At 42.0% G+C, this 26,004-nt stretch overlaps 1 protein-coding gene across 5 annotated transcripts in view; it reads right to left on the bottom strand.

Moving 5' to 3' along the window:
- Positions 1 to 26,004, bottom strand: part of MDGA2 (MAM domain containing glycosylphosphatidylinositol anchor 2) — a 1,462,473-nt gene that overhangs the window by 52,148 nt on the left and 1,384,321 nt on the right. For all 5 annotated transcript variants that reach the window (XM_085627023.1, XM_085627026.1, XM_085627025.1 and 2 more), the window contains 2 exons: positions 14,331 to 14,486; positions 8,048 to 8,206 (listed from right to left, as the gene is read on the bottom strand). In XM_085627023.1, coding sequence (XP_085483149.1) covers positions 8,048 to 8,206; positions 14,331 to 14,486 — 315 coding nt within the window. The remainder of the gene's footprint in view (positions 1 to 8,047; positions 8,207 to 14,330; positions 14,487 to 26,004) is intronic.

The following is a 26,004-nucleotide window of genomic DNA, read 5'->3' as shown; positions in this document are numbered from 1 at the left end:
CGAACCGCAGTTTTTAAAAAAGAGCTCACACGAAAGACAAGTTCATCATCGTCCAGGGCCAAAATCATTGAAAATGCAAGTTCCAGGCTAATAGGTTTTGTTTTTTTAAAATACGGAGTTAAAAACCATTTAATATACTTCATATAAAATTTACAGAAGAATAAAAAATGTAGAGTTGTTTGCCTACTCTGGGAATCACAGGGGCATGGCTCAACACATTGGTCATTAAAATTCCATAGAGGGAAGCTAAGTGCATGTTTAATGGTGCCTGCCCTAAGGCGAAATATAAGGCCTCGCTCCCAATGACTCAACGGAAGGGATAAATATCTGGGTGTGGGATATATTATAAAATTACAGGCTAAATAACCAGAAACACTAGATTTCAGGGACTCCCTTGCTACCCTTTCGACATCAAATAACGTATAAAGTGCTTTTTTAAGTTCACATTTAGTGGGGTGCTTAGTGGTGGAGGGTTTAAGGAAAATGTCTTCAGAGTTCACGCTGCGAAAAATGCTATGCACTCCTGATAGCCAGGGAATGGTCATACCCCTGTCGCAGCGGAGGCAATCCTCAATGATGTCCCTAGTCAGTTTGGCAGCGGGGTTTTTCCAGATCGACAGCCAAAAAAGGGCTGGACGAGCACGGATAAAATCCCCTATAAAATGCAAACCCAATTCCCTATGGCATATAAAATGTGGGGAAGTAATGGGAACACAGAGAAGTTTCCTACAAAATCTATGTTCCTCTGTAATTATGTCTGAGCAACTGGCAGTACCCCAAACCTCAGCGCCATAAGTAGCAACCGGGACGCATTGAGTTTTGTATATTTTTAGGATAGCAGGCAATGCCCCGGTCAGTTTTGGACGGGGGAGGCTCAAAATTGAATTAATGGACTTTGAGAACTTACTCCTGGCGTGGGCAATATGCCCACTCCAGGAGTTGTTCGCAGCAAAGACCACTCCCAAATACGGGAAACTGCCAGTTGACCCCAGTCTTTCTGCCCCCACAACTATGCTGCCAATATGATGCCTCTTCGGGCCGCAAGACATTACAAAAGACTTTTTAAAATTGGTCTTCAGATCTAGGGAATCCACATGTGCAACAAAGCCATTCACCAATATACGTAGTGCATTTGGGGTGCGTCCCATAAGGACCGCGTCGTCTGCATATAGCAGTGCGGGGAGAAGGTTATCTTTTATGGACGGGACATCACTGGTTAGAGAGACCAGATGTTTGTGTAGGCCGTTAATGTATATTATAAATAAAAGGGGGGCTAGGACACATCCCTGTCTAACCCCTCTGTTAACTGTAACAGGCTCGGAAACCTCACCCCCAGTGCCAATCCTGACACAGGCCTTCAGATCCCTATGCAAATAGGCCAAAAAGTGTACCAGCGATTCATCCAAGCCGTAATCCAATAAGGCCTTCCAGAGTAATGACCTATTAACAAGGTCAAAAGCGGTGGATTAATCCATGAAGGCCAGATAAATTGGGCAATTACGTGCTACCGTGTACTTGCCCAAGATAAGGTTCAGATTAAGGCATTGCTCCGCAGTTCCCACTTTATTGCGGAAACTCAGCTGACAACTCTCTAGAATTTGGTTGTCCTCGGCCCATAACAGGATTTTATTATACAGTACTCCTCCCTAAAATCTTTAAGGTATTGTCAATAAGGGAGATAGGCCTATAGCGTGATGGTTGGGAACGGTCACCTTTCTTGAAAATAGGCACTATGATACTAGATGACCAGGTTGGAGGTGGTAAGGAGGTAAAATTTAAGTTCTTAAAAACATTCAATAAAAGTGGGGCCCATAAATCAGGGTGGGTCTTAATAATGTCAATTGGGAGGCCATCTGGGCCAGGGGCTTTATTCCCCGCGCTCTGTGCGATGGCCTCCATTACCTCAGGTAGTGATACATCGGCCCGTGGGGGGCTATTAAATATTGGGATGGCCGCCGCAGAAGGTGGAGCCGCATAGATCTTAGAAAAGTGATCCACCCATGCAGCTCCAGGGATGGTACAATCTATTGGGGACGCGACCTGGCCCGCGCAACGCAGGTCTTTGACCGCGGCCCAAAAAATATCGCCCCTACCCCGGGCAGCAGTTTGTGCTAGCACCTCCCAGCGCTCCTCAAGAATCTCCTCCTTCCTTCTCCTAATGGCCAATTTATATCGTAACCTAGCGTTTTTTACATCAATCAGATTCCTCGGGCTAGCAGATAAGACTAATCGCAATTCGCGGTTGGCCAGAGAGCACTCATGATCAAACCATCCCTGGTCATCCGTCATGGCGCGCAAGGGAATCATGAGCTGTGCACGAAGGGCTGAGCAGATCTTAACAAAATCGTCTACTACCCCAAGGTTAGGACTTAAATCGGACAAACATGAGAGGAAAAGAGGAAGGTTGTCTCTGACCAAGGTCTGTACAGTCGTCATCACATTAATACCCCTCCATTTTAATCTGAGATTGTTTGAGCTTAAGGAAATGTTCCTAGCGCCGCATTCCTTGTTGTAGACCGGTCGATGAATAATCTTTAAACTGATCTTGATAGGATTATGGTCCCCTTGGGACATTGGAATTACCTTGGCCTCACTAATACGGTCTGTCAGGCCAGGGGATATAAAAATGTAATCAATTATTGAAGAACAATCTCTACCTCTGAATGTTGGCACTAGGGGGACAGTGGGAAAGCGGTCCATAACATTCTCCAAATTATGTGTGCTCAAAAGAATAATTAATTCCGCACCCCTTTTGCACCCCAAACCCGCGTTGTGATCTTTAAAAATTGGGCAATCTCCATTTAATTTAGCATTAAAATCGCCACCCAATACAAGGCCGGAGGTATCATTAAAATCGGCCCTAGCCTCCAGAGTGGTGATAAAGTTAAAAAGGTTCCTAAAATGTGTATTAGGTTGTGAACTAAAATCATTATTATAAAAATTTACCAGGAAAAGACTAGTTTTCTGTCTGAATAATATAGCCTGGAAGTTCTGATTATTTGTCGGAATGACCCTGGAGGAGCCTCCAGCAGAGATGTTAATCCAGATGGATAAGCCTCCAGAAGGGCGGCCCATTCTAGATTTTGCGGCAAGAATATTGTGGCACTGAAACCCATTAACATGTAAGTTGACCGTTGCCCACGTCTCCTGTAGCATAATTATGTCTTGACTCTGAATGAAGTTGACCCACCCAGGGTCGAGGAGCCTTTGTTGGAGACCTGCTATATTCCAACTTATGACATTTAAGTTGCCTGTCCTTGATGCTATGCACTCTAAGGAGTTAGCAAAATTATCGGAAGTCATAGGTACAGGTGCTAACGGCAGGATAGGGTCCACTATCAACGGTAGGGCAAGGAGTCCGTTACTCGAACTTGGATGTCAATCAGGAACATCCAAGTCAGACAAACCCAAGAAAGGATTGGCCAGAGGAAGGGCCGTAGGCGTGGACACACAATTATTGAGGATGGGTTTGTAGAAATAGCCAAGGGAAAACATACATATGTTCGTCATAAGCCCTGGCAATAACTCACAGGTGCGCATTAGAAACTGAACAGTGTGGGGTCTGCAAAAATTTATGACAATGCAATCCCCGCTAATGTTTTTTGCCGATGTGCCCACCCATCCCACTCTCCGCACCATTAAAATTTCATGCAATCTGGCCGGTTCAAAACCCTTGTGTTTCCTTAACCAGTCCACACATTTATTGCGTAGGTCCACCCAAGATTCCTTCTTATTCTCGGGCAAACAGGGGACTCCGGCAAGAATTATAACATAAGGATATGATGCGGGGGGGGAGGTTTAGAGTCACGGTGCTGGGCAAAGTCTTCGGTGGAACTGGTGCAATGGGCCGCGGTCTAACATCAATGTCCAATGGAAGAGGAGGGATCATCGCAGGTAGAGGTTGTGTCAGACCATTGGATAAGCACTGAGTACTATTGTTGAAATTGGCTGGTCCGTTATCTAATTTATCAGCGGCCCCCGACAGGCACGTCGTAATAGGTAGGGAGGTACAATCGACAACCGATGCAACAGGAGCTGACTCCCGAGTTAACAATTGTTCCATACGTAGGAGTCTCTCATTTAAAGGGGCAAAATTTGCGTCAAAGAGGGCCTTAGAGTGGCTAACTATGGCTTTTAAACCCGACTCCAGAGCTGACACAATGTCATCCTTACTATGAGAGGTGGAAGTGGGCTCATCAGTTTGGGTACCCACCGACACAAAATTAGGAACAATAATTGTCTGCAGTACCATTTTATTACCTTTGACGGGGCGGCCAAGAGTGTTAGATTTATTATTATTGGCCCCCCTTTTCCGTTTGGCCGGTGGGCCACTAGATTTAGTTACACCAATTAATTTAGGGGCGTGAGATCTGGTGCGAGTTTGTTGGCCACTAGGACTAATGAGCAGTTGTATGGTTGATCTGAGCCAGGTATAGCTTTGATGATAAGGATGAACAATTTACACTGGACCCCTGCACCTCTGTTCGGCAGACAGACATCCAGTTTAGTACTGAAACAAAGAAATGGGTTAACGTTGTCAAGTATTAGAGTGTCTATATGGCTCAATGTGGGTGGAAGTTGTGACTGTTTCACAACTGGACCCTGAGCTCCAGAGAAGTAAATGCGATAAATGATTAATTAATAACTACAATTCAAAGCTAAGTTGAATCCCAGGGTCCCTGGCTGAATTTGTAGGTGCCAAGGTATAAGGTTAGAGCATGGTAGGAGTGATAAGAGAAGTGACGCTGACGTGGTGTGGTGTGGAAGCAGATAATTTCAATGTTAGCAGAGTAAAGTATTTTGGCCTGCTGTGCTACCCAGAGTCTATATGCTTGGAATAGTAAAATAACAAATATTCTGGTTATCATTTGCATGGAGATTATATGGGGAAAAAATTAACCAAAAGATGATGTCACCAATTAAAGTTGTGTAGAGTGAGAAACAGAAAGGATCTAGAACTGAGCACTAAGCCCTGTGGACACCAACTGGTAGGGTGGTTAGAGTCCCCACTGTGGTTAGTGTCGATGGCAAGAAGAACTAGGAACAATAAACCAAGTATTTGGAGAATTAGGTGGGGAACCAACGTCTTTGTCCGTGATGCTAAGAGAGACTAGGGGCATGGATATGCTAGAGTGGTTGACAGTGTTGAATAGATCGGAGATATTGAGGTGATAAACTGAGGTCATTCAGGTGCACAGAAAGCTAGAGAGATGCATGATAGCCATTTCCATAGACTGGAATTTAATGAAGATGAATTGCAGAGGATTAAGTATACTGACGAATGGATTTCAGAGAGAACATATGTTTAGGCGTAGAAAAGAAGTGGAGTAGTGAGAATATTGGTAGTTGTCTGAACATAAGGGGACAGTCACTGTTGGTATTTTAGTAGGAGAAAGTAACAGATTTAAAGCACTGAGGCTGTATTACACAAAAGTAGTTAAGAAGAACAGTGAAGCAGATTGTCAAAGAAGAAAGATATGTGTGGTGGCTTTCGTACTTGGAGACAGAAAAGGGTAAAGGGGTTGAATGATGGGTCAGTGGAGCTAAGTATGGAAATTGATTCTGAAAGAGGTGTCATTGTGAGAGTATTGAAATATCCAGTGTTTTGGGAGGTGTGTTGAGTGGAGAGGAGAAACCCCAAAGTATGTCTGACAACAAATTTATGGCAAATCACACTTCTCTTCATCGTCATGATCACCCAAGATTTATTCCCTTTTTGTGGGCCCTATTATTTCTTCTATTATGATTGTGTGCACTGTGACTTTGTTATTCAGTGACATATGCGTGTGCTTTGGTGCTAAAATGGTACTGTCAAACTGAGTTTAACCTAATTAGTCTATTTCTTTTCTTCAAGTTTTCTAACTTTGCATGTGTGCTGTAATGTATAGCACATATACAAACGTGGAAACATTTTAACCATGCCTATGCATAGTATTTTGCACTGAAAGCATGCACTTCCAGTAAAACAATCTATGATAGATATCCCACCCATACCATGATGAAAGAATTAGTGCATTTTGCAAGCCAGCTTAAAAAGCACCAGTAGAGGGGATGACAGCAACAGAACCATAACTTTGTAGATATAGCACTGTCCCTCTGTCTCACTTTCGTGCAAGGCTATTCAGGAACTTTGGATGCTTCACTGCATTGCACCACCTCTAAGAAAATCTAGACCCAAGTTTGAAGGTTAAAACGTTTTTTGAGGGTGGTCCGCTTGTTTTATCTGGTTTCTGGACCTTCGTGGTGGGCCCAAAATTGCACCTTTGTCATTTTTAACTGGAAACTGATATTTTTCAATTGATCTTTATGCGTTCTAGGTGTTTTTTGCCTTTAAAGTTTAATAGTTAGTGTCTCCAGCTCTCCTAGTCCAATTAATTCAAGCTGGTGTATTTTGCATATTATTCATTTCTCTTTTTTAAATTGTATTGAAAATTAAACTGTGTTTTTTCATAACTTTACATTTTTACTGCTGGAACTTAACATGGGAATTTCCTACTGCTTTTGCCATCACTCCCAGGGGTGAAACAGAGGTTCTGAGACCAAAATGATTAGCTTCATCAAATTCACTTATTTTAAGATCTCATCTCATGCCTAAACCATCACCCCATAAATCATGCAGCACAATACTTACTCTGCATTTAACTTCTCCCAACAGTAATATAATTTCTAACCATTTCATCTAAAATCTTTGCACACTTCCTTCAGAATTATGTTTTGGCCTAACCTGATGGTGCAGATTAAGTCAGTAAGGGATCTGCTTCCTAAATGAATACTTCCAATTGCTGACAGAATTATTTTGAGAAGAGCTTTAAGGAGAAGTTGAAGTGAGTTTGATAAGGTCAATCGCTTTGGTCATTGTAGTGAGTGTGGCTTTGTATAAATATTGTTTTTTAGAGTATCGGATTTTTCCTATCTCTGTAGATTGGTGCGCAACTGTGCTTTGAGTGCTCAGATTGCATGTGAGATCCATGTCTATGAACCATTAGCCAGGTTAATGGATGAAGCAACAATGACTTCAAAGATCTCTGCGCTCAAATAAAGTGTAAAAGCCCACAAAGTTGATTGCTTTGCTATAAGAAAGGACTACTGAGATATAATTATGAATAGGAAAATGTTTGCTAGGTCTGATCCCCGTGGCATCCAAATCTGAACTTTAAATATAGGATCGCACATGAAATCTCAATCATTTCAAACATAAGTCCAAGTTATATACATGGATTTCAAATTCTGAGGGCCATGTGCAGTTTAATTTTTCTTTAACTCAAATGCTCTATTATCCTTTTCTATTATGCTTTATTGTAATATCAAATGCTGATGTATATCCATACTTGGGTTAAACAGTCTCTCTTTGTAGCAGTCTCCACATATATAATGCCATGTTTTGGTATTCTGCTCAATGATACAATGTGTATAGACAGAAACTAGGCATATTGTGATTTCAGCTGCCATGCGTAGCAGAAAGGTTGTGATTTAGAACACAATGTAGAATTTGAGCAAATTGTGAACTATAGTATTAGGTGGTGGGTGGACATGGCATTACAAACATGCCAGGAATGTAGGAACCAAAAGATCAAATACAGTGAACAGAAATTAGGCAATCTCCATGACATACTAAGGTTGATCAGCATAATCGGTTCGTCTGACAGGTACTTCACATGGAAATCAGTCCTATTAGCTGCCCTATTTATAAGTATTTAATAATCTGAACTGGTTGTCTGTGTCTTTCCCACCGCATATTAAGCATAGTATTGAACCAAAAAGGCTTAAAAAGTAGCAGAGGTCTTAAAAGCCGGGAGCTGCACTGGGGGACTTCAAGTCAAAATCTATTTCTGGTGAAACGATTAGATTACATGACATTTACTATGTTTATGATTGTCTTTTGAGTTTTCAGTAGTACAAAACAACTATTGTTTGTGTGGTAGATCATCAATTAAAATACAATATTAAATTGGCATAAACCTCTGAAGACCTAGATAAAATGTGACACACTGAATACTAAGTTCACTTATATGCAGACAACATTACTTTTCTATTGCGGTGCCCTTACCTATATGTCGGCCGTACATGTGGTACCAGAAACTGAAGCAATATGCAGTGTTGGTTGCTCCATACGGGTTTTTGGGAGCTAGATTGAACAAAGGACTAACCAAACGGGCCATCTCTCCTTCTTGTCTCGGGCGAGATGTCTCAATGTAAAGGTAGAAACCTGGTAGAATAAAACAGGAAAACAAAGGATTACAATTTGCTGCTTTCCATAAATAGTGTTTACATTATAATCAACACATTAGAGTTGCAATTTAAGAAAAGGTTAAGTCCGGTGACAAAATTAACAGCCTAATTATAGAATTCCTTCAAAATGTCTCCTAAGGTGGTAGGGTTATATCTTTTAAACCTATACTTTAAATATCTGTTTTCTGGAGTTCACTCAATTCATAGACAGATGACCCTATCAAAATAGGAATCATAGTCATAAGACAATCAAGCTGTATGGATTCTTTCATACGTCATTAACTGTGTTCATGGACATCACACAATATATAATAATGAATTGTTGAATTGTTTAGTACAAAAAAATTGAACATATCTATGGTAACTGGAATAAATATATTAATGTCCTGATAATCAAATAATTCTAAATTTGTAGATTCACTATGAAGGGACATCAAGAGAAAACTAGTGATTAATGTATAATAAAACATAATTCAGCCTTTACATATAAAGTAATATGATGCATACGGAACATACTTATGGCTTGCATGTTCCATACTGAAGTAGTGAAATAGTGAGAGTACGGTATGAAATCCTCGAATAAAATAATACAATCTTTTATAACTGAGGTACGTTTAATTATTTGGGTGTCATTTCCATTCTAAACCTGTACTTTGTGATTACCCAGCTGATACACATTTAGTCTAGTATACAGCCAGAACAGCAAGAAATCCATATCTAATCCTGGAAAATAAAATTATGAACGACATCATAATAAACACTAAATATATAACAGGGCAATCAGCGAATGCACCCGTGACCTTATTGAATGCCTGTTTTGTCAATCTGTGCACATGCTCCTTAGTTTGCAGATTTACTAGTTCAATGTCAATGTTTGCAGTACTGGGGCTGCATGATAGAAAGTGCCCTGTGGGTGCAACAGGTAGGTGCACCAGTTGTTTGCGCCCCGAGGCACTTTAGAATTACAAATGGGGAAGCACTTTGGGATTACAAAAGGGATTGCAAATGCTTCTGTGACACCTTCTGTAAAATGGATCACGTTAGTATAAGATATGCAGAAGGGCAATCATGAGAGGCATACCCTCATGTACATGGAGCCATGGCCATGGCCATGGACTCATGCAAATGTGGAAACCCTGTGCCTGTACAGCCACACTTTTATTACAGATGCTGGTGAAATGGCAAAGAAGCTATTAGGGATGCACTGATTGTATGCCACATAGAGATGGTGCACAGTCAGTGCACCTCCCAAAAGCAGCCATTTGAAGGAGATAAATGGATCCCAAAGACCCTCCAGCCTCCACATGCACACGGTGCAGTAGCTCTCTGCACTGACCTACTGGGGGGTTGAATCCTGCCCTCTTTTTAAACTGAGGCCGGCTCTCTGCCTGAAGTGAAAGGTATGCAGGAAGCATGAAACAGCCAGCCTGTCTAAAACAGTGTTCACAGTGCCGCCGTGAGTTTGCGTCTGCTCTATGAACAACACACTGACTATCATAGGGTACACTGTCCCAGCCTGCGTTTGGCATACCCAGTTATGAATGTACAGCAGTGAGGATTAGGGCAATGAGCCATATCCTGGTTTCAGCCCAAGGATCATAGCGCTCTATTTAAAACAATGGAGTGCTCAGGGCTTCTAATGCCCAATAGAAGCCCGGAGCTCGTGGAGCCTGAGGGGATTTCTTTCCCCTCAGGCTATGAGAGGCCTTTGTTTTACAAATGAGAACATTCTGCCCTTTAGGGACAGAATGTTCGAATAGACTTGGAGCCCTCCATAGCGGGCTTTACCAGCCATTAAAGGCCCACTCCGTTGCTAAAGCTGGATTGGGCCTTTAAAGGCCAGTAGAGCCCACTACAGCGGGCTCCAAGGCTTTAATATTTCATGCATATATTTTATTTCTGGTGTACAGTCAGGTGATAAATACATATTTTTTACAAATAAAATATTATTAGTTTACAGATTAAACATGCAGAATCTATTATGAGTTTTGTGTACGTAAAATAAATCACCCATGTGTGGTCACATTTGTCAATGGCATTTCTCATGCATGGTTGAATCGATTGCTTCATCACATCCATAGAATCTGGATTGACTATTTAAATTTCTGTTCACAAAAATCACAAATTCTAGAACATCCAGGGTCAATGCCTGCAACATTTGGAGAAGGACGGAATCTGAAAAAGCAGAAATTATCTTTTTTCAATGTTATTCTTGACCCTCTCAAAATAATCTATGGACTCATCATATGTATAGTCACTAGAGTATAATTTATGTGAAGTTCTGCCTAAACGAGTAGTAAAATATGTTTTTCATGAAGTCAGTGTAAGCAATTCTCAAACTTTCTCCTCAAAAGTTCTCCTTACCCACAAGACGGACATTTACAATTTGTAACCAATTGTTAGCCAACGTAGGGAGACTTTAGGCCCTTGTGGGCAGCCCTGCAACAAATGCTGTGGCTGCTCTTAAGGCAGAGCACTTCCCTGAACATTTTGTTGCCCTCTCAGCAAATGTTTTGCTTTTCAAAAACAAAGTCTCAAAGCGGGAGTTTGTTTTTCAAAAACAAATAAGTCAATGGTCTTGATGTGCACATAGGCTCTGCCTGGGAAAACCTGGTGCCTCCCCCACCTCTAAATGGGGTGGAGGAACTACGTGTTTGGTGAGTTGGGCAACCTACCAAGTTATGAGGGTTTACATCAGGGCCAGATAGGCCTTTTATTCCACCAGGCATTTATCTGGTTGCCTGGAGCCTTTGGAGGCTACCCCTGGTTCCTCTGCTGCCATTTCCCTGAGGTTAACTGCAGCAGTCACAGGAATGATTCAAGAGACAGAAAAAAGAGGGAGGGAGTGCTGAGGTACAGAGAAATATATTAGAGAGGGAGAAGAGAAAAGAAAGAGAGAATGGATGGAAAGAGAGAACATGAGAAGACGTGGGACCAGGGCTGGTGAGCATTTTTGCCAAGGCTGCTTTTGATTCCCCACTCCGGCCCTGTTTGCCAAACTCTAAATGGCCCTTTCCGTTCTTACTCACTGCTCCAGTAGAGGGTAATCAATGTTTGTACTGCTTTTTTAGTACATGGAAATCATCAATTACATTGGTTTCTCTTTGATAATAAAGATATGCAGAACACCGAAATATGTATTTAAAGCTATTGCACGCATTCGACTCTTTTGGTTTCCATAAATGATATTGCAGCTCTAGTGTTATGATAAAATGAGCTGCTTAGGGGAATATCACAGTTCAGGAGTTTAGTCCCTCAAAATAAATTTTGTCCAAAGCAATCACTGATACAAAAAATAGAAAGGTGACAAGACCCGGCTCCAAGTCTTTGATAACCGTCAGCATTGGCCTATGTCCATTGCCCATATATTGTTATTTCATATTTCCTATACCACATTTAGATGATCAGGAAGGTGTGAGCACTTAGGTACTCTTGCACAACAGGAGAGGCAGGGCATGGATAATCAGAAACATGTGTCTAATTCTTACCAACATATGCTTAAAATAGTCCCCCTCACCAACACAGGTCAGGGGCCATTTTACAGATATGGCCCCATATAGGAAAAAGACTCTTTTGACATGGTTAGTCCCCACTTTTTGCTTGATGCCTGAAGTGATTTCAAAACGATACACACACTTGGTCTCTGCTTTCCAGGTTCCCAGGGCCAGATCTCTTTCCCAAAACTGTACCCTGATTGGAACAACGTCTGCTACCCCTGTAAGTCCCTAGTAAATGGTATCCCAAGTCCCTAGGGCATGGGTACTGAAGAGGGTCCACTAGGGCCGCAGCGCAAATTGTGCCACACCAGAGACCCCTCACAAAGACTATGCAAACCGGCATTGCATGCTGCATGTCTTGGTGCAGAGAAAACCGAAGAGTCGACATGGCACACAGCCATGTGTGCCATGCCCTCACACACTGCATGACATATAGGTAAGTTATCCCTACTGAAAGCCTTACAGCCCTAAGGAAGGGTGCACTATATCCCATGTTTGGATGTATCTGCATAAGCATATATGACCCTTCAATATTTGATCTATTCTTGGATATTGCAAGTGCTCAGGGAAGACATAAAGAGACCCCTGAAACCTACTTTGTGACTGGCCCAGCTGTCCCGAAATCGTCTCTCCAAGATGCCTGCTCCCGACCGCGAGGACATCTTGATGCATGCTGCCCTATCTTCTCTGCACCTGACCAGCCCTGATAACGATGATCCAGCTGTGCTCTCATGGTCTTGAGGCTCTTGCAACATGCTCTCTCATGGACCCCCTCAGACTTACCTGTACGTCCCGTGTGCAGTTTATTTTCAAGTGGCCCTCTCTCCTGTAGCGCACCAGCTACCAACGACCTCAGGACCCTGCTCACGGTTGAATCTGAGATGCTCTCCAGAATCCGCTGGAAGAACACTGGACCTGGCCTTCTTAACTACCAAAATCCAAGAGTTGAACCTTGAAAGTTGAATGTACGATTCTACAAGCATTTTTGCCTTTTTCCCCAGTGAAGTTAATGGTACATAATTGCGCACAAATGTGACTGATTTTGCGAAGTCTAAAAATGAATAACTTTAAAAGTACTTACTGTAGAACAACATTATTGGTCTGAAAAATTATTTAAAAAAATCAATATTATTTTTGCCAATTGCCTCAGATTTATACTTGAGAGTGTGTCCCATTTATTGCCTCCGTGCGTACAACAAATGATTAGCACTACTCTCTGATAAGCCTAACTGCTCACCCATACTACTACAAATAGAGTGTTAGTAGTATTTACTTTTGCCTCTGTAAATTAATAAGGGACTCACTGGACCCTCTACACAGTGTACTTCGTTTTGGTACAGTAAATAGAGAGGCAGCTTCCTACACCCCGGGGGGCAGAATGGGCATGTGTGCCTGCTTGGTATTACAGAAGGGGGCTGAAGATGCTTGAGCAGCCCCTTCTGTAATACTGATAGCACTGGCGCACATGTAGTGCCAGCATTATCTTCAGAGGGCATTCCCTCATTTCTATGGGAGATGGACCCATGCAAATGTGGGACTTACTTTGACTCTGCATCCGCCCCATATTATGGAGGTGGGTGCAAAGGCAAACAGACCCTCAGGAGGAGCGCACACAATGCACTGCCAAAAGATGGCGCACAGTCAGTGCGCCCCCTGAGAGCAGACATGTGGAAGGGGAAAAGGGGATCCTATGGACCACTCATTCATCTCTGTACCCACTTTAAAGTAAGCTAGGTTGCTACCTGCACTTTGAAACACGAGTGGCTTGTAAACAGATTCCACTGAATCACCAGTTCCAGAGCAGAGTGAGCGTGCAGCTGCTCTGGGGGCAGCGCATTCATTGTAATAGGGCACATTGTTCCTGTTTACACCGGGCACACCTGTTTAAAGGTGGACTGTGGGGCAAACTAAGACAGTGCACCCTATCACTAATACGGGCCCAGTTCTACCAGCTTCGAATGTAATGAATTTTTCGCAAAAATACTCTTCTTAATCTTTTTACTTTCTTGGTTCATTGAGACTGGATCACACAGATGCATGCTATGCAACCCAAGAAATGAAGCCCTCTGTAACCAAGTGGCCTCTGTACTACCAGGTGTCACTGCCATCAGCAAGGGTTTCCATTATCTACTTGAAAGCCAAATCCATTAATGTCAATTAATTGATGAGTAGACGAGCCTGTGTATAAAAAAGCCGGTCCATGATTTTCAATTGTAAATATACAAAGGGTTTGAATTTGCAAAAAGGAACAAATGTTTGGAAATCTGTTCTAGGATGACCTTAAGTTTTTGTCAGAGAAAGTGTAAGTTTAGAACATTTCAAATCTCACTCTTAGAAGGGGAAATTGTATTTTAACTGAAATTCCTTAGCTTGTATGACAATGTCAGACTTGCTAGTAAATAAGAAATATTTTGTCCAACTCATTTCGGGCATTATTGTCATCTCAAAAAAGACAAATGGGTCGGGGACAATAATATGGTTTGGCACAGAATTTTTTCACTAACCGTAGTGGACAAGACGTTATGCAAAATAAATTCTTACTTACACCGTTTTTTAATTGTGTCGACAAGGGTTTTATTGGATTGTGGAAGACTTGTCACTTACCATACTTGGAGCCACTGCGATCAGTGCTCGGTCCGGTATTTGGGGTATATTTTGTGTCCCTTGTTATGGCACTTTGTCTGGTCCAATCGAAAACATCCGTATCGTCTTGAGTAAACAGACACATGCTTGCATCTTCAAATCCACAGTGAAACTCTCCTGTAAATGAATCAATAAGTCTGATTTCAGAAAATGCACATTTCTAATACAAAAAAGTTTGAAGAAGCCATTTTGACATACATTGTGGGTTTTCTTCTTTTTAACTTTTTATTTTGCTCAACAAAGTGCATACAAAAATGTGTACAAACACAACAACCTTTGACCAAAATGTCCCCATTACCCTAAAAGGCCCAATTCATTCTTCTACTCTTACCCCAGTTGAGCAGGACCATGCATGGATACACTTCATAAAAAATAAAAGCATTCAGGGCCTCATGTACGTAGCCCAATACCGGACGGTAACGGCCGATTTTCGGTAATAATACCGTTACCGACCGGTATTCAGGCTGTTGACATGTAGGGGGCTCATTTCTGTATTCGGTAATTTACCGAATCGGTAATTTTACCGATTCGGTAAATTCCGAATACAGAAATCAGATGTAGGGGGACTGTGTGGTGTGTGTGGGGATTCGTTATTTACCACCAACTAATAGTTGGTGGTAAATGACGAATATGTGTGTAAATGCATTATTTTGCCCGTAGATGTGTGCAATGTGGCAGACACACATGCCCTCAGGGCATGTATGTGTGCCACATGTGCACACATGGCCGAATCAGGGGTGCAACAGGGTGTCAATGTGACACCCTGCCACCCTTGCATGTGCTCCCCCATTACTGATACGGTATTTACCGATTCGGTAATGAGGCATACCTTCCCATCAATGGGAAGGTATGCCTCATTACCGATTCGGTAAATACCGATTCGGTAATTACCGAATTATTCCGAATCGGTAATATTTACCGACCAATTACCTACATAGCATTTACCACTTCATAAATACCGAATCGGTATGATTCGGTATTTATGAAGTGGTAAATGCCAGCCCACCTACATGAGGCCCTTAGAGTCTATTGAAGACCTGAGAAGGACTTTCTAGGAGAAGCATCAACATAAAATCACAATTGTGCAATCATGTGGATATCTGGGTCCTATTATGTAAAGGGCAGACTTTCTCTGTTTGCACCTGGCGCACCTTAAAACAGGTGTGCCCAGCGCAAACTGTGAAAGTGCACTATATCACATAGAATGCGCTGCCCCCAGGGCAGCCGCTACTCGCACTGCCCTGGGGGGAGCGCTTTGAAGCCGCTCAGTGTTTTCACAGTGTTGGCGGCAACCCACCTGCAATTCTAAAGGGGATCAGAGATCTCCTTGCAGGCAGGTGCAGGCCCTGCAAGGGGATATCTGGTGGGTCCATGCAACACCCTTTCCCCACTCCACTCCCACTGACAGTGCGCCACCTTCTAGGTGGCGCACTGTCAGTGTGACTCCTAAGAGCTTCTTTACCTTTGCGCCCGCGTCTGTAATACGGTGTGGGCGCAGAGGCAAAGGGATTCTCTCATTTGCTTGGGGTTGCACCCCCATGCAAATGAGGGCATGCTGTCTTGAGAAAGCGCTGGCATTGTATGTGCACCAGCACTTTCACAATTACAGAAGGGGCCAAAGAAGTGTTTGCTGCCCCTTCTGTAATTCCAAAGTGCGCCTGTTGCACCCCTGGGGCACCTTGTGTAATATGGCCCTTGAAGTAGTCATCTCTAGAATGAAGTAGATATAAAGTAGTGTTATCCTAAATGTTATTACAAAATCCACATCCTCAATTGATAGGTGAACCTCTTATGCACCTCAATATTTGTGAGGTCTCTGCCTTAGGGTCACCAAAGGAGTTTTTTGTACAGTATTAAATTTACACATGGTAGTAAAGTAACTCACAATGTATTTCTCATTTCAGCCATAGGGCTTTTAGTTTTTACCAGTTAATATTTCTTTAGAACTGAGTGTGAGTTAGTGACCTCGAACTAATTGATGCTAAGACCAAAGGGAACCATTTTGTCACTGCGTCACCTTGCCTGAAATTCGAATTTTATTCTTGCAACCCCTCTATCTTGCCACATAGTGCCATAACTAAATTAAGAATCAATTATAACACTGTGTAATAGTGATCTCCTTGTGAAATATTTTGCTAGTGATGTAACAAATAGTTATTTTTCTCAAAATATAATAATGTATTTTTCTAAATGAGTGAAAGATACACATATATTCCTCCAAGTCAATCACAAAAAATGATGCCTGATGTATTGGTACAACTGAGCATGGGTACACGCACATATATTTTAAATGGACCATAATATAGGGCTGGCTATTGGTTTTCTGTGATGTCATGAGGTTAGACAGACATCTAGCTGTGCAATAAAAACAGAAAGTGTAGTGTATTCAAAATCGTGAGATCGGTCTATGCTGGTAGCTGTCTTTCAAAATCATGCTTTTGTGGTGGTGTGATGATGGCTCATACTTCTCTATTAGACACTTTTGCTATCTATACATTTCATGGACGCGATGACATATACAAATCGAATATAAGTCATATTTGCTCTTCCTTTCAATTAAGAGGGATTGTTTCCTGTGTGTGGCATAAAGCTGTTGTGTAAGACTCAACAAATTGTCCATGTTGCCCACCTGACAAGGCCCCCATTGCTGTGCTGCTGTATTTCTTCAACATTGACTCCCACATGTCGACTCTCCCTTTCAGCCGCGACCCGTGCAGGTAAGAGTGGTAGGGCCATGGGGGGGGGGGAGGGGGGGGGGGATTCGACAGTCAACCGCGAGGGAAAATTAAATAAATAACACATTTTCTCTTGTTTTCGTCTGTCGAAATCCCCTGCCACTCTACCTGGCCCCACCGCTCTTACCTGCATGGGCTGTGGCTGTTTCCATCCCTGCCATCCAATGCTGTCTATCGAGGTCATTGTACTACCTGCTGTTGTATATGTAATCCCTGGCTGAGAGATGCACCAGCAATTCAAACTTTTCTGTTTTAATATACCAGTGAGCCAATTAATCATCCTAGCAACTTCAGCTCATGTGGCTAAGAGACCTCAGATAAGCAGGCAGTAACTGGTTCAAATGAGGAAAGGTAAACACATTTATGTTCTGCTGTAGAAGGCATTAACTATACCAACCCCACACATTTTACAGACCACATTATAAAGTTGTCACTGATAACAGAGAACATCAGGTGTAAAATGTCCTGATTTCAGCGGCCTAGCAAGGAAGGCTTTATGCCGCCCGTAGCGGTCCCAGTGTTTGCCACCCTGCGGCGGGCACATGTAAGAGATGCGCCGCTCCCAAAACCCGTGCCTGCATGGGCACCCACCCCCCACCAGCCACCTCTTGCGATGCCACTGCCTCATCTTAATGTTCTACAAGAATTGTACTTATACCTCACACTTTCACTCACCGTCCCAGAGAGCTGTGCTAAGCCTCACTGTGGAACATGTGGACCTAATGTTACAAAAATTTTACAAAGCAGGACATAATACTGCACAGGTTCGCAATCATATCCACAACATTTAACGCAGAACACCCCCCAGCTCCTTATTCCAGAGATTTGGAGTGGAAGTTTCAGGATGAAAAGTGCTGAAAGGTTTGTGGATACGAAAATTCTATTGACTATTTTCAGACCTTTCCCACCTTGTAAACGGTCAGAAATTAACTTGTGGGAAGGAAAAGAATACAACAATTTCTGTGGGGAGAAAACGTGCATTTGCAAGAATGTAATGGCATGTACCTATGCAGAAGTTTACACAGCACAGAATAAAGCAAGAAATCCCATCTACTTATTGAGACATTTTTAGAAATCTTTTGGTTTATGAATATCTTTGTGTATAGGGCCCCGATTTGTTTGTTATACAGTGCATTACTTCTCATAGGACTATGCACCACAAAACGTTAAATAAAAAGAAAACAAATAAAAAAGTAATAAAATATATACCACTTTCCAATCCTGAGTTATTTGCCATTACCTCAGTATGTTGGGAGCCGCCTTCTTGAAATCTATGCCCAATGTTATAATTGTAACCGACACATTACATGGCACTAAATTCATTCTAGGACTTCTTCTCATTCGCCATTTCTTTCCATCACTTTTCGCATGAGAAGCTAGACTCAAAGGGCCATATTATCAAGGAACGGCGATAACACTATCGCCGCTTTAGCGGCAGGAAACTGCTGCTAAAGCGGCGATAATGGGCTTGATCATATGCCCTTGTGAATTCCCATAGAAGCCCCGCTCCACACCAGATCCTGGGCTTCTATTGGAATTCTCCAGGGAATATTATCAAGCCTATTATCACCGCTTTAGCAGCAGTTTCCTGATAATATGGCCCAACAAGTCTCAGTGTCCTTCATAAAACGTCCAATCAAATCACACTGTGCTGTTCAAAAGACATACCGAGTATGCAATTTCCAAAAAAGGAACTTTAACATAAAAAATATAATGTTTCGAGCTGACAACTGATCGCCCATGTATTATTTATGGCAGTTTCCAAACGACAGGCACAGTTTAAGGACATCTCTCTCACAAGGGGCACGAAAACGTGCAGCGTGCCTTATTCCAAAAATGTGTTTGATAAGCATGCGAAACATGGTTACCTTTTAACCCCTATTGTTTAAAATGCGGTTAACATTCAGAATTGCTTACTTTACTGTCCAGTACTTGCAAGAAAAGAATTCAATCTATTTTTAATGAGAAAAGATGAAATTGAAACTCTATAAACTATTATGGTGACCTATAGAAAACCATTTTCTGCTTTAAAATCTCATTTACAAAATGGTATCTACTGCAAACTTGTCTGATGTGCACATTCTGATCCAGTGTGCAGATGCACTTCGGTAAAAATAGTCTCACCTCCTTTTCTCCCAGGTATTCACTCATAAATAACCCTCCTTCACTCCCAATTAACATTTACGAAATTGATTGCCTCGCTTAGTCCCATTCAGTGGTGAGAGGCTGAGTGATTATCTAGCAGGAAAATGCATGTCAAATCACCAACCAGCATCTAAAAATAAGGCTCATACCTGCAAATCAGCTGTACTTTCAGATCCCCAAATTGCAATCGAACTGGATGCTACAAACCGCATACCTCCTATTGCGTTCAAACAATGTAGTTTAAATGAGACAAATTATGTCTCATCCTACAAATCTGCAATTGATGAACTTTATGCTGCAAGCGAGAGATAACATGTCAAAAAAAGGCCAATCTTGCACACATCTTTGGAAAAGTAAATGGGACTTTGATGGCAATCACATTTTGTTAATGTTTTACTGCAATATCACTCGTGCCATTTGCACTAATAACAATTGTAAACATTAGATGTAATTTAAATGAGAATGTCTCCCATTTATGCTTCAAGCAACACTGATCCATCACGTGGCTGTATCTCATGTGGTGATCAAACATTCGGGCAGCTGTTGGAAATGGTTGGATTAGATAAATGTGAGGCATTTTGGCCCCCAGCAGATTTCAGAAGCCCTCAGTTTCTGAGTTTCACTTTCACCCATCAGATAATGTTGTGGGAGTGACTATAAAGGGAGTGAGAGAATCCTGTGCATCTCGAAGGTGGTCAGCACTGAACCTCGTTCAGCCCACAGTTCTTGCAGGACTGAGGGGAGCATGAGTAGTACGAAGGAGAAGATAGGAATGCAGTAATGAAAATATTACCTCTCCCTCTGTATTCCTTACAACATTCAATAAATACAAGAGAACAAACCCAAGTCAATAGTCTGAAGAAGGATTAGAAGACAATAGCTTTGATGCAACTCCCACAAACGTTTATTTTCAGCAAAGAGTAAAAAGCTTAGGAAACACTAATGGCTGACAGAACTGACCTCAACATATTCAAGTCAAAATCTGCATGAACCAACTAAAAACGCGGAGACACAAATGTAGAGGAAGAGCTCTAGGTGGCAGCCCTTCAAACAGTAATTAGAGTGAACCAGTGGCCAATGCCCAGGAACCCCTATCCCCCACTTAAGCGACCCGAATGAAATGAGGGAGGGCACCATTAGTCACATCGAAAGCCCAAGCAGTAAGAGCCAAAAAGCAGTAGTTAAGAGTAGCCCCAGAAGGTTCAAGCCCACATCTCCAATAATCCAAGTCCCTCAAAGCATCCCTCTTCTGCCTTTAGTAGCATTTAGGAACACCATATCCTCTTCCAGATGAAAAGAAGAACCAAAGAATCTGGGAGGCCCAGAAAAATATATCAGTATGCACCAGTGACCCAAAATCCCACTGATGATTTAGGGATGAGATTGCCACCAAAAACACCAGCTTACAAGACAAAAGGTCCAAGAAGATTTCTTTCAATAGTTTGAAAAGAGGGTCCTGGAAAACACTCAACACTTTTCCAAGCAGCAACCAACATTACTCTATAAGCATTCAGTAAATTAATCTTCTGAATTGCGTACAAACCAGAAACCCAATCTTATCCAAGGCACTCCATGGATCTTCAAAGGCCAGACTATTCACCCACTGGATCTTCAAAGTGAGGGCAGTCAGTCTCATATCGAAAAGATCCAAGAAAAAATCAACAATGGTAAGGAAGGACAGGAAGGTGTATTCAAGCTCTTAGAAAGGCATCAACCCTGCAATGAAATCCATTGAAGAGTGTAAGTGTACCTCAATTGTGCCTGTGAGAACTCACAACAGTCTTAACCACCACATAATTGAGATCCATATGCTATAAACATAACCTTTCAGTCTGAAATTTCTATAACACCATCTGAGAAAGGAACAGCAGCAGGAACCGCAGCAGGGATGGATTGCGAGTGAAAACTGAAAAGACAACCACAGCAAGATCGAGCAATAGGGAAACCACAAACAACAAATACACCAAGAACCCAGCAGTAAAATCTCATCTACGTCCCGGAAAATATGCAATTTTTCAGGAAGGAGAGATACATGAGGAAATGCATATAGAAAACCAATCAGCCACTGGACCTGCAGAGCATCAACCCCATTGCAGAACACTAAGGAATTTGGAGCAGAATTAGGGAACCAACCTTTTATCCCAGGAAAGAAAAAAGACCTAGAGATGGGATTAAAGCTACACTTCTAAAATTTGCAATAGAGATTCCTGGGAAGGAATACAGCTTGAGCAAGAAATGTATTGCTTTAATAGAGTGTGAGATATGGTGGGAATTCACATTGATTGGTTCTGGGGGAGTCATCATTCACTCGCTAGTGAGCTGAATAAAAATGTCTATCCAGCACCAGCCCATCACTATGAAAAGGCCACCTTACTACGCATTCGTTTTCACCGCAGGCAATTACAACATGGTTGTTACAACGACTGGGTTGTAACAACGCATTCCATTACTCAGAAAGTCATAACAACGACTTGTTCTGGGGGAAGGCACTGGTTGTTGGAACAGTATAATTTACTATTCCAACTCCAGTATGTGCAATTGTAGGGAAGGTGGTGGATTTTAAATCCGACACCTTCTGACCCCTCCCCAAGTAGTTGTTCCACTTGTGGAGTAATGGTATGCGTTGTTACCACACGGTCGTTATAACGACAGCGTTGTAATTGCCTGCGGGGAACTGGATTCATGGTAAACAATGTTTACCAATCACAATTCCTGGACAAAACCATCAGAAGAAAAGAGATAACTGCTTGGTCTGCCTGAGAAGAATGCATACTCAACAGTGGCTTGAGTATATCGATGTTACTTTGAATGGTGTGGTTATCCCTCTAAACTCTTTATGGTATATAGTAAGCACCTTCTGTGATGAAGTCCATGTTTTGAGAGGTCTGGCTGGAGATAAATGTGAATCTTAGAAGCCTTACTCGGAACTGTGAGAGAGATCCTCTGGTGGACTGGGAAAAAGGCACATAAGCTTCACAAAGCAAGTGTGTCCTCTCTGGCTGACAATTGCCAGTTCTGCCCACTATGAACGTTGGCCATCAAAGCCTGAGGGTACCACAGCACCACCTAAAAGAACTATCAGATGGAATGGAGCACTTATTGGCTACAGTCTCCTGACTTGCACACTGATGACACCTGAGAACCATAAAAGAATAAGCTCGAACATAGGCTTGGCTGGGACAACAAATTCATCCCAGCAGTGACTATGAAATCCAACTTTGCTCTGCTCTAAGCTTTTCTTCAGAACTTCATTGACAATGTCCCCACAATAGGGAGAGTGCTTTAGCATTCTGAATCCTGTGGTATATGGCATGCATTAAAAAAAGACAAGTTCTTATGTAGAGTTTGGAAGACAGGTGACTCCATCACAAATGTGGTGGGTGTCACATTCGGATCACTGACAGAATATCAACAACACTAATATCGACCTACAGAAATATTGGGACATAAATATTGTTGTCAAAAATATCGACCTCCTATCTTCATAATGGTAAGTACAAAAATATTGAGAAAAAATATAGTTGTTAAAAATATCGAAGAACAAAATATAATTTTTTTACATGTATTATAAATAATGTAAAATAAATTAAATACATTTTTCTTAAAACAAATATTTAGATTTATTTGTAAATGTTAACAATTATAAATAATAAATGTAATTTAAAAATAAATTAAACATACATATATAAAATGTAATATATATTTACTTAAATATAATTAATAAATAATAATTTAAATTAATTATAAAAAAATAGAAATATATTTAAAAAACGAGGATATATTTATATATATATATATATATATATATATATATATACACACCTGTACCATAAAAAAAAAATATCAGTTAAAATATTAAAATATGTAATATTTTTTAAACCTACATTTTACACTACATTAGGGGGCCGATTCTGATCCTGGACTTTTATTTTACATCGGACAACTCCCTTCCAACCCGTGTAGTACGAATCGTATGGGAAAAATACATACAGATCGGCCCGGGATCGGGAAAAGCTGTACGACACGGACTTGTAAAAAAGACCATACAATTTGTAAAAAGGCTGTACAACCCGTCAAGTACGATTCGTACCGGGTTGTCAGCATGTGATTTGTATGGAAAATGGCCTGTATACGGGGAACGACTTGTACCGGGCTATGAAGCGAACCCCTATACGCTTCGTACCCTGGTATGACACGTTCTAGGGGTACGACTCGTACCGGGGTACGGGTCGTATAGGGGTATGAGGCGTACAGGGGTCCCCCCACATGCGAGGCGTGTGTATGGAGCTTACCCCAACATCGCACATGTACGCACCGTACATACGCGATTTTGGGGTACGGTGCTTGTACGGTGCGTACATGACCAGTACCCCTTCACCGCATATATACACACCGTACCCCACTTTCCGTGTCATCGGTACGCACCGTACATACGCACCGTACCCCTGTATTCATGGGGTGTACGACGCGTACATTGGGGGTCCGTCTCGTACTGTTTTCGGGGCGTACAATTTTTTCCCTGCACTTTTTGGCTCCTGTAAAAAAAGAGCCGTACGGAGTGCCATTTGTACGAATCGTACTTGACGGGTTGTAAACTGCTGCCGGGAATACATGTGAACGTCGTGTACAGGGCAATCCGAATCGGAATCGCTTGTATATACAAGTTGTCTGGTCTTTTTTACAATTTGTATGGAAAGCGTCTATTTGTACGGATCGTACTTCCTAGGTTGTTTTGGAATCCTTACAAGTACGAGTTGTATGGGGAAAATGCTCCATATCACGATTTGTACCGCGTTTTTCCAGGATCGGAATCGGCTCCTAAGTGCAGCAGTAGGGTAAGTGGAGATAGTGGAGCGTAATAATTTACTATTCCCACTCCAGCAATTGCAAGGCGGTAGGTAAAGTGTTGGATAGTGGAAAGGAATATTGTACTATTCCCGCTCCAATGAGTGCAACAGTAGGGAAAGTGTTGGATCGCTCAGGGGAATAATTTACTATTCTCACTTCAGAGAGTGCAACAGTAGAGAAAGTGTTGGATAGCGGAGGGGAATAATTTACTATTCCCACTCCAGCGAGTGCAACAGTAGGGAAAGTGTTGGATAGCGGCCTGATAAAAATTACTATTCCCACTCCAGCGAGTGCAACAGTAGGGAAAGTGTTGGATAGCGGAGGGATAAAAATTACTATTCCCACTCCAGCGAGTGCAGCAGTAGGGAAAGTGTTGGATAGTGGAGTGAAATAATTTACTATTCCCACTCCAATGAGTGCAACAGGAGGCAAAGTGTTGTATAGTAAAGGGGATAAAATTACTATTCCCACTCCAGGGAGTGCAACAATAGGAAAAGTGTTAGATAGCGGAGTGGAATAATTTACTATTCCCACTCCAGAAATTGTAACAGTAGGGAAAGTGTTGGATAGTGGAGGGGAATAATTTACTATTTCCGCTCCAATGAGTGCAACAGGAGGCAAAGTGTTGGATAGTAAAGGGGATAAAATTACTATTCCCACTCCAGGGAGTGCAACAATAGGAAAAGTGTTAGATAGCGGAGTGGAATAATTTACTATTCCCACTCCAGAAATTGCAACAGTAGGGAAAGTGTTGGATAGTGGAGGGGAATGATTTACTATTCCCGCTCCAATGAGTGCAACAGTAGGGAAAGTGTTGGATAGCGAACGGGTATAAATTACTGTCCCCACGCCAATAAATGCAATGGTAGGGAAAAACGTGTTTGATAGCGGAGGGGTATAAATTACTGTTCCAACCCCAATAAATGCAACAGTAGGGAAATAAGTGTTTGATAGCGGAGGTTACCTAATTACTATTCCCACTCCAACGAGTGCAAAAGCAGGGAAAGTGTTAGATAGCGGAGTGGAATAATTTACTATTCCCACTCCAGCAATTGCAACGCGGTAGGGAAAGTGTTGGGATAGTGGAAAGGAATATTGTACTATTCCCGCTCCAATGAGTGCAACAGTACGGAAAGTGTTGGATAGCGCAGGGGAATCATTTACTATTCCCACTCCAGCGAGTGCAACAGTAGGGAAAGTGTTGGATAGCGGCCTGATAAAAATTACTATTCCCACTCCAGAGAGTGCAACAGTAGGGAAAGTGTTGGATAGCGGAGGGGTAAAAATTACTATTCCCACTCCAGCGAGTGCAGCAGTAGGGAAAGTGTTGGATAGTGGAGTGACATAATTTACTATTCCCACTCCAATGAGTGCAACAGGAGGCAAAGTGTTGGACAGTAAAGGGGATAAAATAACTATTCCCACTCCAGGGAGTCCAACAATAGGAAAAGTGTTAGATAGCGGAGTGGAATAATTTACTATTCCCGCTCCAATGAGTGCAACAGTAGGGAAAGTGTTGGATAGCGGAGGGTAAAAAATTACTATTCCCACTTCAGCGAGTGCAACAGTTGGGAAAGTGTTGGATAGCGCAGGGGAATAATTTACTATTCCCCTGCAGGGAGTGCAACAGTAGAGAAAGTGTTGGATAGCGGAGGGGAATAATTTACTATTCCCACTCCAGCGAGTGCAACAGTAGGGAAAGTGTTGGATAGCGGACTGATAAAAATTACTATTCTCACTCCAGCGACTGCAACAGTAGGGAAAGTGTTGGATAGCGGAGTGGTAAAATGTATTATTCCCACACCAGAAATTGCAACAGTAGGGAAAGTGTTGGATAGTGGAGGGGAATAATTTACTATTTCCGCTCCAATGAGTGCAACAGGAGGCAAAGTGTTGGATAGTAAAGG

The sequence above is a fragment of the Triturus cristatus genome, chromosome 9 (assembly GCF_964204655.1).
Source record: "Triturus cristatus chromosome 9, aTriCri1.1, whole genome shotgun sequence".
Lineage (NCBI taxonomy): Eukaryota > Metazoa > Chordata > Amphibia > Caudata > Salamandridae > Triturus > Triturus cristatus.
This window is presented reverse-complemented; position numbering and strand designations above follow the sequence as displayed.